Here is a 15171-nt window from a genome sequence, read left to right on the forward strand (position 1 = left end):
CTCTCTTCCTGTTGGGGCCTGCAATGATAGTGTTTCCTGTAATTGACCTCTAGTGGTACTGCATGAGAGTTTCCCCTTCTGGCCTCCTGATTCTATTTTAGTGAGGTTTCCCTTTATTAATTTCATGATATTTACTTTGCAGGATGGTTGGAAGGAATTAGAAATTGTATAAGTTGTATTCAGGAAGTGATAGCTTTTATTCTTATTGTATATTCCACATAAGTTATGAAGTGATTATAATAATATTTGAAATTTTAATGGAAAAGGCCCGGTTACTGAAAGGACCCAATTTTTTTTTTTTAAAGCTCTTTATTGGAACATAATTTCTTTACACTGTTGTGCCAGTTTTTGCTGTACAACAAAGTGGATCATCTGTATTTATACATATATCCCCATATCCCCTCTCTCCCTTGACTCTCTCCCACCCTCCTTATCCCACCCCTCTAAGTCATCACCCATCATCACGTTGATCTCCCTGTTTTATGCAGCAGCTTCCTACTAGCTATCTCTTTTACACTTGGTAGTGTATATATGTCAGTGCTACTCTCTCTCTTTGTCCCAGCTTCCCCTTCACCCCCCCACCTTGTGTCCTCAAGTCCGTTCTTTACATCTGCATCTTTACTCTTGCCCTGTCACTGGGTTCATCAGTACCATTTTTTTTTAGATTCCATATATATGAATTAGCATATGGTATTTGTTTTTCTCTTTCTGGCTTACTTCGCTCTGTATGACAGACTCTGGAGGACCCAATATTATACTTATAGCACAACTGTTAAAACATTTAAGAAAAAAGACTAGTAGGTTATATTGATAATGCTTATCTTTGGATGGTGGGCATAAGGATTATTTAAAAAAAAATCCTACTTCATTATATTTTCCAAATTTACTGGACAGATCCAGCACAAAACATTTGGCTCCACTAGAAAAGCTTTGAACACGTTCTTCATTGTGAAAGTAGTTTTAGTTTATTATGAGCCAAGTGAATGGAAGATAGATCCAGAGGAAGAGAGTTAGTAATGCTGTTTTTCTTGGCAAGACTTTTTTCCACTTGGCAGTTGTATGGTGGATGTCACTAATGTTTGTTGCAGGGGAGGGTGTATAACCTTGGTAACTTACCCCTTGATTCTGCTTTTTTCCCTGATTTCACACGCTGTACAGATCTCTTGACACATTCTAGAACTTAGCCTGGCAACTTTCCTATCATACTCTAATTTGTTTGGTGCTTTGGTTATCGAATATTTAAAGGAATTTTCTCCTGACTAGCGTAGTCAGCAAAGGAAAAAATATTTAAAGTTCTGATTTAAAATGTTTTATATGTCATCAATATGCTATGCTAGTATTGCAGCACTGTACTTGTTAAACTGCTAAGTGCGTCAGCTGTGCTTTCAGAAGTTATGTCTAGATGGTCTGTAATCTCTTAGGAATAAAACAGATGATATCACTGAAGAGAAATGCGAAGAATATTTGAGTCATAGTATTTAAGCTGAAAAAGCTAAGTCTGAATAAATTAGTAATTGGTATTTACCTTATACATGGTAATGAGTGATTTCACAGTTAGAAATATGTGGGTGCAACAGTAGCAAAATGAAAATAAAAGAAATATGTAGAAAACTGTTGTCTACAACAAAATGCTGTTGGTAATAACTATTCTGCTTATAATCTTTAGTGAAAATCTGTCAGCTTGAGTGTTTTTCTTATTACTATTTTATAAAATATTTTAATAGAGTCAGGAGAGCTTTATATTTGTTACTTTTGTACCTTTAGGAAGCACAGGCAATTCTCCGGCAGTTTTTAAATTTAAATGTTGTTGCCTTTAGAGCTGTTATGGTACCTATCTTTCCCCCTGCCCTATTACTTTTTTTTAAATATTTAAATTTATTTATTTATTTATTTATTGGCTGCATTGGATCTTTGTTGCTGCACACGGGCTTTTTCTAGGTGCGGCGAGCAGGGGCTACTCTTCATTGTGGTGCTTGGGCTCCTCATCGCGGTGACTTCTGTTGTTGCAGAGCACAGGCTCTAGGCTCGTGGGCTTCAGTAGTTATGGCACATGGGCTCAATAGTTGTGGCTTGCGGGCTCTAGAGCATAGGCTCAATAGTTGTGGCGTATGGGTTTAGTTGCTCCTCGGCATGTGGGATCTTCCTGGAACAGGGATCGAACCCATGTCCCCTGCGTTGGCAGGCTGATTCTTAACCACTGCGCCACCTGGGAAGTCCCCTGCCATATTACTTTTAATTGATCCAGAATCGCTTTTCAGGACAATATTACTGCCACAGTCCCTGGCTTTGGTGTATCTTATACTCTGTGAAATTTCTGTATGCCACGTTTCTGTGAAATGTCTTGAACCAGGCACATTCTGCTAATAAACATCATACAGTGAGTGATTGAGTTTCTACAATTGGTGTGCAGTTCCCTTTCTTGGATTTTTCCCCCACATTTATTTTATGTGTGTGTGTGTTTTAAATGGACCTGACTTTTTAAAAAATGTATTTCTTGATTGATTGATTTTTGGTTGCGTTGGGTCGTCACTGCTGAGCATAGGCTTTCTCTAGTTGTGGCAAGCAGGGGCTACTGTTTGCTGTGGTGCACGGGCTTCTCAGTGCGGTGGCTTCTCTTGTTGCAGAGCATGAAGCATGGGCTCTAGGCGCGTAGGCTTCGGTAGTTGCAGCATGTGGGCTCAGTAGTTGGGCCCTCTGGCCCTAGAGTGCAAGGGCTTCAGTAGTTGTGGCATGGGGGCTCAATAGTTGTGGCTCATGGGCTCTAAACACAGGCTCAATGGTTGTGGCGCACGGGCTTAGTTGCTCTGCAGCATGTGGGATCTTCCTGGAGCAGGGCTCGAACCTGTGTCCCCTGCAATGGCAGGTGGATTCTCAACCCCTGCGCCACCTAGGAAGCCCAAAACATGCCCTTTTACATCACTTCCTTCTTGTGGCCCTGCTAGCCTAGACTCTCATGACTGTGTTTTTAGACTGTTCAAATAGCTTCTTCCCTAGTTGGTAGGCAGCATGATTGATACACTGGATACTACACACCTTTGGTAGTTAGGAGGCCTGTGCCAGTAGCACCCAGCGTAAAACACGAGTGAATTACTTAGGGGCACAGTATGGAGTTGAACTGGATTACTGCCTTTAAGATCTTTCTAGAAATAAAACAGAAGCTCTACTTTATGATTTAATAAGTTTTATAATAAGAACTTTTTGACCTTATAGAAAGATAGTGCTTCATGGATTGTTTCATGATAGTTATTTACCAAATTGCTGTTGGCCCTGTCCTGTATAATACTTTTAATATGTTTTTCTCAAGTTTGGGCATTTTCCTGGCTGTGTGTGTGTATGTGTGTGTGAGAGAAAGAGAGAGAGTGTGTGCATACACTAATATTTAAAGCCATAAGAATTTAGTTCATGCATATATTTTACTTTCCTTGTTTAATTGCCTAAGGACTTTACCTAATTGCTTTGATTAGACCTTTCAGTACAGATGGCTGAAACAGACATCCTTATTTTGTTCTTGATCTTAGGAGGAAATTTTTCAATTGTCTTTTGCCATTAAGTAGAATGTTAAGTTGTAGGTTAAGTTGAGTCTCTTAGGTTGAGGAAGTTCCCTTGTATTTCTAATGTTGGGGTTTTTGTTTGGTAAGATCGAATACCCTTTTAGGATAAACAGATTCTTTTTCTGGGTCTACTGAAATAATCATGTGGGTTTTGTCTGTTATTCTGTTAATATGGTGTATTACATTAAGATGTTAAACAACCTTGCATTCTTGGGATAAAATTAACTTGGTCATGGTATATATTCGTTTTTGTATGTTGTTGGCATGCTAGGGTTTGCTAGGATTTTGTGGGGGGATATTTTTCCCTAGTTGTCTTTTCTTGTGATGTCTTTGCTTTTGATATCAGGGTAATACTGGCCTCATAGAATGAGTTAGGAAGTGTTCCCTTCTCTATTTTTTGGAAAAGTTTGTGAAAAATTGGTGGTTGATGTTCTTTCATTGTTTGGTAGAATTTACCAGTGAAGCCATCTGGGCCTGGGAACTTCTTTGATGACTGATTCAATCACTTGTTACAGATTTTCAGTTTTTCTTGAGTGAGTTTCAGTAGCTTGTGTCTCTTTTTAGGAATTTGCCTTTTTAGACAAAATTGTTGATTTTTGTCTAGGTTATCCAGCTTGACGGCATACACTTGTTTATGGTTATTTTCTTATAATCTTTTTATTCCTCTGAAGTTTGTAGTGATGTTCTCTGTTTTTCATTACTAATTTTAATAACTTGAGGCTTCTCTCTTTTCTTGGATGTTCTAGCTAAAAGGTTTGTCGATTTTGACTGCTCCCCACCCCCTCCCAAAAGCCAAGTTTTGGTTTTGTTGATTTTTCCTTCTTTATTTCACTTATTTTTACTGTAGTTTCTATTATTTCCTTTAAAAATCTGTTTTGGAATCAGTGTTTTGGGATAATTTTAAGATTGGCAAAAAAAGTTGGAAAATGATATAGAGGTCTCTACAACATTTATCCAGCTTCCCTTAATGCTAATATTTTATATGAAGTGTTGGCAAACTTTTTCCAAAAAGGGTCAGATAGCAAGTATTGTATGCTCTGCAGTCTACACACAATCTCTGTTACATATTCTTTCTTTCTTTTTGTTGTATTACAACATTTTAAAAATGTTAAAACCTTTCTTAGGTGGCACACCATACAAAATCAGATCTTAGGCTATAGTTTACTAACTTCTATCTTACATAATTATTTGTCAAGAGTAAGAGAAAAACATTGGCATGATATTATTAAATAAATACGGACTTTATTTGGGTTTCTCTAGTTTTTTCACTAAGGTCTCTTTTCTGTTCCAGGTTCCAGTCCAGTTTATTGTCATGTCTCCTTAGTCTCTTCTTCTTTTTTTTTTTTTTAATTAATTAATTGATTTTATTGGCTTTGTTGGGTCTTTTTTTTTTTTTTTTTTTGCTGTGCGTGGGCTTTCTTTTTAGTTGCAGTGAGTGGGGGCTACTCTTCATTGTGGTGTGAGGGCTCCTCATTGCCGTGGCTTCTCTTGTGGAGCACGGGCTCTAGGCGTGTGGGCTTCAGTAGTTGCAGCACATGGGCTCAGTAGTTGTGGCTCACAGGCTCTAAAGCACAGGCTCAATAGTTGTGGCGCACGGGCTTAGTTGCTCTGCGGCATGTGGGATCTTCCTGGAGCAGGGCTCGAACTCGTGTCCCCTGCATTGGCAGACAGATTCTCAACCACTGCGCCACCTAGGAAGCCCTCCTTAGTCTCTTCTGATCTGCAACAGTTTTTCAGTCTTTCCTTGTTTTTCATGACCATTGCGCATTTGAAGAGTACATTTATAAATTTTTAAAATAATTACTTGGTTACCTATCATCCTCCAAGTGTGAATAATTAGTATTGAAAATACTATGAAACTATAAATTTAAATATTTGAAGGGTTTCAGTTATTTCCAATTATCCTTTTTGTTTTTTTTAAATGTTTGTTTATTTATTTATTTTGGCTGGGCCGGGTCTTAGTTGTGGCACACGGGGTCTTCGTTGCAGCATGTGGACTCAGTTGCGGCATGCACGCAGGATCTAGTTCCCTGACCAGGAATCAAACCCACGTGCCCTGCATTGGGAGGGCACAGTCTTAACACTGGACCACCAGAGAATTCCCAGTTATTATCCTTTTTGAAGTTGAAATTATCCTATCTTTGGCCAGGTCTCTTCAAATTGGCTCCTGGGCTTTTTGACTTGGTTCTAGTAATCTTTGATAGTTTCTTCATAAACTGGTATGATGAGTTATTCATCTTGTATAATTCCTGCTGTGAACCTAGATCAGACATTGCTTTAAGGAATCCTGGCATCTTTTAGTGGGAAATGGCACTTAGAATCCTCAGTCTGGTCTGGTGTTTATTGTTACTGGATTTGTCATTGTTTATAGGTCTCTCTGGTGGACAGAGTTAAAAGTAAAATGCCTCATGAGTTAATAATGCTGATAGTTCAAATTCAGGACTACAGGATTTTCACTTTGTTTTTATTACATTTTTATCACTTCTATACTGAGAATCCTATTTTCCTCAGAAACAAGGGATGGTGCAATTAGAATATCCCAAAATTACTCATTTGCTTTATCCCACATTATGTATATAACAGTCTTTGAGAATAACAATACTTAACTACCACCATGTTTTCCCCATTCTTATCCCATCTCTCCTGTGTCCAGTGCTGTTTTTATTTATTCACAGTTCTCAACTTTGAAAACTTGTCGTTTTTCATTCCAGGGACCTCCATAAATGTTGGCTTGCTTTTATATAATATGGTCATTGGCATCAGAATTCAACATACTAAATATAAGTGCTTAGATTTTTTTGTTGGAGCAACAATGTATGTATCAGTCTCTGATTCTGTAAAAATTTTCTGAATTTAGGATTTTCAGCTTTATCTTGAAGTCAGTTGGTAGAACAAATGTCTAATTGAATGGTTTCAGCCGACTTGAAATTTCAAGGAAACTGCTTGGTTTGCATTTTTTTTTAGACTGGATTTTGAGGAAGCAGTTTCTTACATTGTTGATTGAGTATAAATTTTTGCAGCTTTTATGAAGAACATTTTTGAGCAGATGGTATGAAACTCCTTTTAACATTTTTCTAGACACTTCTTTGACCCAGTAGTTTCATGTCTTTGTATTTATTCTAAGAAAGCTATCCTGGATGTATATGGAAGTTTGGGTGTAATAATGGCTCCCTGTAGTGTTTAGTTAGTAATGAAAAATTCATACAGTAAGTAAAATGCAAGACCTATCCAGTAGGTTTTTATGCAGCCAATAAACATTATGATATAGATATTTACACTTGAATATGTTGTCCCTACAAAGTTAGTTTTTTTTTTTTTGGCACGCGGGCTTAGTTGCTCCGTGGCATGTGGGATCTTCCTGGAGCAGGGATCGAACTCATGTCCTCCTCATTGGCAGGCAGACTCCCAACCACTGTGCCACCTAGGAAGCCCAGTTTTTTTTTTTAAAAGAGGTATTTATTTATTTTTGGCTGAGTTGGGTCTTCATTGCTGTGCACCAGCTTTCTCTAGTTGTATCGAGCAGGGTTACTCTTAGTTGTGGTGTGCAGGCTTCTCATTGTGGTGGCATCTCTTGTTGCATAGCATGGACTCTAGGTGCATGGGCTTCAGTAGTTGTGGCTCACAGGCTGTAGAGTGCAGGCTCAGTAGTTGTGGCATGTGGGCTTAGTTGCTCCTCGGCATGTGGGATCTTCTCAGCCCAGGGATTGAACCTGTGTCCCCTGCATTGGCAGGTGGATTCTTAACCACTGTGCCACCAGGGAATTCCCAGCATTTTGTTTTTGATATCAGAGGAAAATATGTAAGTGTCAAATAAATAGTTTTTGGTATTAGTTACCTTATGGGTCACTGTGATTTTCTTGTGGGATATGTGAAAATTTTCTTGTTTAAGGAAATTTAATGGTAAGAAGCAGTGAGCATTCATGTGCTTGGGTCACACCAAGGCTGAATGAATATGAATGAGGTACAGTTTTTAGATTTGAAATTCAGCAAGTAGAAGGGATTGGTATTAGGGAAAATGGGCAAAAATAAATCATGTAGGCTTTTAGCAGCAAGGGCCCCAATGGTTTACTTTTTAAATTTTTTAAAATTTATTTTTAAGATCATTTTTAAATTTTAAATTTATTTTTAATTTTTCTTTCTATTGAAGTATAGTTGATTTACAATGTTGTGTTAATTATTGTTGTACAGCAAAGTGATTCATTTATACATATATATACATTGTTTTTTTTTATCCCAGTGGTTTACTTTCATTCATAAAAGGTTGCCACTACCCAAAACTCAGATGTATAATGTGGAAGTGCCATCTTTCCAGAACTCATCTTCTCCTTTGGTTTTCCCTTTTACCTCATTCAGTTATTTCATACCTTGGTCCTTTGGACTTCAGCACTGGAACTTCTCACTTGAGGTTATATGTAAGGAAAGCCCTTATATATTCTGGTTAGCATTGAGGTAAATTTTGCCATATATGTAGACACTGTTTCTCTACAAACATCTTTCTGGGTGTAATGTAGTAGCACTACAATTGAGGTCACAGCAGGCATAGGTTGGGATGAAAGGACTGGCCATTAGATTGGAGACAACAGGCCAAAGCTAGCTGGGGCTTATACAATCCACCACCCACATGGACTGGAAAGCTCTTGTGAAAAGTGTTTTACATTGTAAAAAATATACTAGTGACCCCTCCCCCCCAATCAAGAGTATTATGAATCTATATTAAAAGCAAAGATGAAAAGTTGCTTATTATTAGCACTTAGTGGGTCTCCCCCCCCCCCCCCCAGCTCATTCAGTAACTTTTTTTTCTGGGCTGCTTTGGGTCTTTTTTGCTGTGCACGGGCTTTCTCTAGTTGTGTCGAGCAGGGGCTACTCTTCGTTGTGGCACATGGACTTCTCATTGTGGTGGCTTCTCTTGTTGCAGAGCATGGGCTCTGGGCCCACTGGGTTCAGTAGTTGTGGCTTGAGGGCTGTAGGGCACAGGCTCAGTAGTTGTGGTGTGGGCCTAGTTGCTGCGAGGCATGTGGGATCTTCCTGGACCAGGGATCAAACCCATGTCCCCTGAGTTGGCAGGTGGTTTCTTAGCCACTATGCCACAAGAAAGTCCCTCATTCAGTAATTTAAATGATTTAACTTTAAAAATATTTATGTTGGGAATTAGTATAGATTTTAGTTAGCAATGATAACTTTAGTAAACTGTTTTGGAGTAATTTTAAATTTACATGAGGGTGAGTCAAAAATTATCTGCACTCCTGTTATATTAATTAAAACTTCTGTTGGCCTCACTGTCTTATCAGCGCTTTCTATTGAAGGCTTCTGTCTCCCCAGTCACTGCTGTGCAGGTGTGAATGTGTTATATCAGTTCATTTGTAACTGCGGTGCGAGGAAAAATGGACGTCGCACTTGTGATTTGCATGAAAGAAGAGCAGCCTGCAGTGATTTGTTTTTTTGTGGTCTGAGGGTGTACTTGGTGCTGTTATTTATCAAAGACTTTGTGTGCAGTATGGAGAAAGTATTTTGTCGTGAAGAAGTATCTGTGAATGGATAGAGAGATGCTTATTGAAGAGCTGAAGCCTAAACTTCAGATTAAACACAGAGGACTGCTATCCAAGGGTTTTGTGATCTTGTATGACAATGCTCGTCCGCACGCTTCTGCCCTCACTGTCGACACTCTGCAAAAACTTCGTTTTGAGGTGTTAAAGCATCCTCCCTATAGTCCTGATCTTGCTTCATCGGAGTTTTACCTGTTTGGTCCCCTGAAAGCAGCCCTACGAGGACGAAGATTCACTTCTGATGAGGTGAAGATAGCGGTGCATTTGTGGCTTGCAGCTCAGCCTAAAACATTTTTTAATGAGGGAATACGAAAGCTTGTTGACAGATGGACAAAGTGTATTGAAACGCAAGGAGATTATGTCAAAAAATGATGTATTTGTCTTTTCTAAAAGTTAATTAAAATGAATTCTGCCGCCAGAGTGTGAATAATTTTTGACATACCCTCGTAGAAAGTTGCAGAGACACCAGAGAGTTCCTGCATATCTCTCATCTAGATTTGTTGTCACAATTATGGCACCTTTGTCAAAGCCAAGAAACCAAATTGGTTTGTTACTATTAAACTCACTGCACAAGAGTTATCTTTTTAAACTTCTTTAAAAAATTTTTTTTTCTTTTTCTCTTTTTTTTTCCTCTTTTGGATGCACTGCGGAATCTTAGTTCCCTAACCAGAGATTGAACCCACGCCCTCAGCAGTGAAAACATGGAGTCCTAACCACTGAACTGCCAGGAAATTCCCAAAAGTTATCTTTTTAAAAAAATACCTAATTTTTAATTAACAGAAGTATTACAAAAGGAAACCTCAAAAATTCAGTAATTTTATTTTTTAGAAGGATTTTGAGTAAAAAAAAGCAATTGGAAAAGTTTTCTATGTAGTTGACTAATCTTAGTGTTTGAAAGTTGCTTTCTTTAAAATTTTGTAAATTAAAACCATTTTATAATTGTGGTTAAAAATAAAAATGTAACTTTAAAAATAATTTTTCTTTAGGTAAATACAGCCTTTTTTTCTTTAGAACTGACCTTTTTTCAGTTGATAGCAGATCTTTTTTGCTTTTTGACAGCAAGGTTGGGTCTAAGCCTGTATTCTGGCAGTTGTTTCCACTGCTTCCTGTTCTTCCACTTTCTGTTATGCTATAACTTCATCTCCCCAAGGGAGAGAAAATTCAAAAAAGAAAATTCAGATGAGTCACATGGCTAATGAAGGTGAACAGGATTTTAGGTCATTTGGCCAAAGGAATGGGACCTTTACGCTGTTTAATTTGATGCCTATTTACCTTATGGGAACACATTGTATACATTTAAGAGGTTGAAATTCAGAGTCCTGTTGCTTTTTAGTGAATCAGTATTTCTGTTACCATAGTGATTGAGAACTTTTTACCTGTTTACACCAGATTTTGACATCTTATATTTTTGGTGCACCAATCTTTTTTTTCTTAAAGATTTATTTTATTATTTAATTAATTAATTTATTCAAATTTTTAGCTGTGTTGGGTCTTCGTTGCTGTGCATGGGCTTTCTCTAGTTGTGGCGAATGAGGGCTACTCTGTTGCGGTGTGCTGGCTTCATATTGTGGTGGCTTCTCTTGTTGTGGGAGCACAGGCTCTAGGTGCGCAGGCATCACTAGTTGTGGCACGTGGGCTCAATAGTTGTGGCTCGAGGGCTCTAGAGCACAGGACCAGTTGTTTTGGTGCACAGGCTTAGTTGCTCCGAGGCATGTGGGATCTTCCTAGCCCAGGGATCGAACCCATGTCCCCTGTATTGGCAGGCGGATTCTTAACCACTGTGCCACCAGGCAAGTCCATTGGTGCTCCAGCCTTTAACAATTGTATATACTTTTCCAGGCAACAGCAGAACAGATGCGTCTTGCTCAAGTGATCTTTGATAAAAATGATTCAGAGTTTGAAGCTAAAGTTAAACAGGTATGTTTCTGGAAAAGGATACTGTCATTTTTGTAATCTATTCTTACTGTGCTTAAAAAGATAATTTCACTAAAGATTCTTATTTTAAAGTATGCTTCTTGCTTAGTCAAAAATAATTGGATTTTGAACTTGTGATTAAATACCTGTATTGGTGGCTAGAATGAAGAATTTTGGTAGTAGAACCTTTCTGAGTTACTAGTGTTACACGTGAACAATGAGCATTTGTGAAAGCACGTTGATGTTGTATATACCCGTGTGTAGAAAGTATTGGGTTGGCCAAAAAGTTTGTTCCGGTTTTTCTTTTTAAGAACTTTTATTGGGATACGATCGACATACAATAAACTGCATATATTTGAAGTGTACCATTTGATATTTTTTCTTATTAATAATGTATATATGGCAATCCCAATCTCCCAATTCATCCCCCCCCCCCCCACACACACACTTTGTTTGGGTTTTTCTGTAAGATGTTGTGGAAGAAGCCAAACGAACTCTTTGGCCAGCCCAGATATATTTCATATTTGGCAAGTTCTCAGAAAATTTTGTTTAATGTTAAGGGAGAGCTGATTTGCCTTTTCACACATGGCGGTGATTCCGAACATAGATTGGAAAAGTTACAAAGTTAAATCTTAGGGTCATGCCTTCATTTAGAACTTCAATGAGATAACATTATTTTTATTTCACATTCTTCTTTCCTTATAAGACTTCTTTTCCCTTCAAGATTCTAGAAACCAAGGTATAAATAACCCTTACCTTGGTAGAGGTCTACCAATAATTCCTTGCAGTGAAAGTCCCTTGGTGAACTTTTTAGCCCTTTACTACATAAACTCTTTGTTCTTACCTATAGTTGCTGTCGTTAGACTTACAGTGATATTTTTGGCAAGCCACAAAATGGATTTATTAAACATCATAGAACTCGTTAGTTGGAATGAGGTTATGAATTGTTTGAGACATACTTCTACATATTATATTGCCTCTTATCTGAGTAGCATAGCAGATATACAAAGAAGAGCACTGGTACAGGAGTTCAGAGCTTTAAGTTTTAACAGATGATTCTCTTCTCTTACTAATCCAGTCACTGGGGGAATTTTGATGGTTACTGTGCATCTTATCAATAGCATATGATGGGTTTTGGGCTACTACAGATTGATAAAAATCTGACCTTTTTAGTGGAATCCAAAGACTGAAGCACTGGAAAGCTGTAGAAGTGTATAGAACCTTGCTGGATAATACAGAGAGAGAATCAGATGGAATGGTGTGGTGTAAAGAGCTGTGTTTATGAGACCAGGAGACTTGGCTTCCCGATAGGCTAATTGTTTTGTGACCACAGAGAAATCACTTCAGATGTTGGGGGTCAAACTGTTTTGGACTGCAGTTGATATATACTAAAATAGTGAAATACTCTTAAAATACAAGAGATTTAAATCATACATTTGTTCACTGATAATTGAAAAGCCTATATTGTGCCTACTCTGTGATTGTTCCTTGTGTTGAAAATATTAAATAGCTTAACATCCCTTATTTATATTTAAAGGGAATGCACCAAGGAGATTTCTTTGATTTCAAACATAGCACCTTGTTGAGGCTACTTTAGAAAACAGTATGTCCAGGAGTGAGTTTTGTGATAGCTGCCAGATTCTCATTATGAGACCTTAGGGTGTTATAAATTATTTTGTATGTGGAATGTTCTAATCCAAGCAGTGATAGTCCACGTAGGGAACTATGTCAGAGACAGCTGGACTGTTGGACAGTGCAAACAGTTGATCTGGATGTTCGGCTAATTGTAGCCAGATACTGACGCTTGGTCTTTAGGAAACGTATAGTCCCACTTAATATTTGAGTAGTTCATAAGTTTGGGAATCCCAGGCCATTGAACTAATTTGAGCAGTCAGCTGATCCCGAGTATTCTGAGAATGTTCATATGTATGTGTGTATATGCTGCTGATAAAGAATCTGGTACTTGGTCAGCTTGGAGGAGGGTTGATTTGTAGCTTGACTTGAATCTTGGATTGTAAGCTCAGAGTCTTGAGACCATCCTCATATGGAAGGATTGCATAATCTCTATCTTTATATAGTAGAATCTTAACATTAATATCAAGTGCCATTTTTGGGTTCCTCTAATCATTGTTTTATAATTTTAACAGCTTATGGAAGTGACAGGAAAAAATCAGGATGAATGCATAGTGGCTCTACATGACTGTAATGGAGATGTCAACAAAGCTATCAATATATTGCTGGAAGGGAATTCAGACACTGTAAGTATTAATTGACTTGCAATGCTAAGATTTGTCTCCAGTTCCATATTGCATTTTCCGTTTCACCTTATTTGGGGGTGGGGGTGGAGTGGGTTATGGGTGCCATTCCATATATGTTTTAAGACCAGAAAGAACACAAACCTGAAATGACTGTTTTTGTTATGTATGGTTTCTTCATGAAATTGTAGAATCTGAAGCCTCGAAAGAGAACTTGGTCATCTACTCCAGCCTTACACAGTTGCCAAAATTCTCTGGGCCTGTGGACATTTTCACCACCTGAAAAACTTCTCTTGGCTCCACTGCTCATGTTTCTTCATCTCAGTCATTGCCTCTTACTACTCCTTGTATCTCTAGGCTAACAGAAAACCAGGATTTGCTGGTATATAGATTTGCTTATGTGTGAATATTCTACAGACATTTTCGTAACAGTCTGATAGATAAAATAAGAAAAAAAATTTTTTAAGCTTAGTAAAGTTTGAGAAATGCACATGCACACTGAAGCTCCTCTCTTGTATTTTAGGAAGGATGCAGCTAAAGCCACACCAGAGGCAGATGTCAGCCCTAGTCTTTTGATTTCTACATGGAAATTACACAGTATTTCATTTGTATTTTTTCACTGAGGAAACCAATTCAGAGCAGATTGAAACAAATAAGGATTCACTTAAATGGGGGTATAAAGACGAACACATCAAAAAGTGCCTTCCTTATCATTGTTTAGGTTTAATCAGGGTATCATTTTTAGGGGTAGGCTTTATTAGGCACAGGCTGTATTAAAATGTACTGTGACAAGTTCAAAACTGAAATGAGTATCTTTTTATTTAATAGGAAACAAGCAGGGTGAAGTTATTTGAGTATAGCAGTATATGTGGGTAAAATTCTGTACAAGATAACACTGGTTCAACATGATAAACTACCAGATATGTCAGTTTGTTGGGAAAATATATCATGTTAAGTGAGGAAATAAAATTTTGAAGTTTTTGTTTGCTGACACTTAGGCATGTATTTGCTGGGGAGTGTTCAGCTCATTGCTAATGGATGCAGTGTAGAATGGGTCTCACTTATTTTTAAAATGAACTGACAGGCTTAACTGCCCAGTTTATTTAAAAAAAAAATCACTGTGAACAAATGAAATATTTCCAGATGGTTAATTGGAAGGCCTATTTTCTTTTATATGGTAGAGAGAGGCCTGGATACTGTTTCCTGTTGCCTTTACTTTAGCTCCCACAGATTCATCATTCCTTTTCTGTGGTGGCTGGGTGAATCTTTAAGTCTTAAAAGAACATCCAGTTCTATCTCAGTAAAGTTTCAACTTCCTCTCCTCATTTGGGACTGAAACCAAGGGGAGTGGTTCTAGGCTGAAAGTTACATAAAGGTCTCTTTGGTTATCTCTTGAAACTAGAAATCACACAGTCAGGGCTGGATCTGGCATATTGTTTTCTTAGAAGATCAGAAACTAGCAATTTAAGGCCTGAATACAGACACAAAAGGCATTTTTGCCTGTTTGGAGGTGAGAGAGCTATAGGGGAAATGGAGAGGCAGAGTGAAAGTCCTCTTGAAACCCTGGTTTGTTTAGGATCGTTCTGTGGTCCATCTTTTCTTTCATCCTGTTTGGCTTGTTTCTTACCTTGTTGTTGTCTACAGCAGCCATGGCTAACCAGCTATAAGGAATACCTTCCTCTACCTGGGATAGAGTTAATTGGAGTGGGCTACTAGAGAATGTGAACACTGTAGGATTACTAGGAGCAAGAACATTTAAAATAAACCACGAGAGGAAACAAATCTTGTCCTAATGGCTAACCATGTTTTGTGCCAGGGCCTTCTGAAAGAAAATTATTACTTTGAAAAAATATGGAAAAAAAAGTGGAACTGTCCTCACTATATGTAAGGATGAGTTTGTCTTTCTAA

At 38.0% G+C, this 15171-nt stretch overlaps 1 protein-coding gene across 1 annotated transcript in view; it reads left to right on the forward strand.

Moving 5' to 3' along the window:
* Positions 1–15171, forward strand: part of UBAP2 (ubiquitin associated protein 2) — a 113600-nt gene that overhangs the window by 38086 nt on the left and 60343 nt on the right. Inside the window, exons 4-5 of the mRNA XM_057724148.1 lie at positions 10934–11011; positions 13156–13266. Coding sequence (XP_057580131.1) covers positions 10934–11011; positions 13156–13266 — 189 coding nt within the window. The remainder of the gene's footprint in view (positions 1–10933; positions 11012–13155; positions 13267–15171) is intronic.

The sequence above is a fragment of the Hippopotamus amphibius genome, chromosome 2 (assembly GCF_030028045.1).
Source record: "Hippopotamus amphibius kiboko isolate mHipAmp2 chromosome 2, mHipAmp2.hap2, whole genome shotgun sequence".
Classification (NCBI taxonomy): domain Eukaryota; kingdom Metazoa; phylum Chordata; class Mammalia; order Artiodactyla; family Hippopotamidae; genus Hippopotamus; species Hippopotamus amphibius.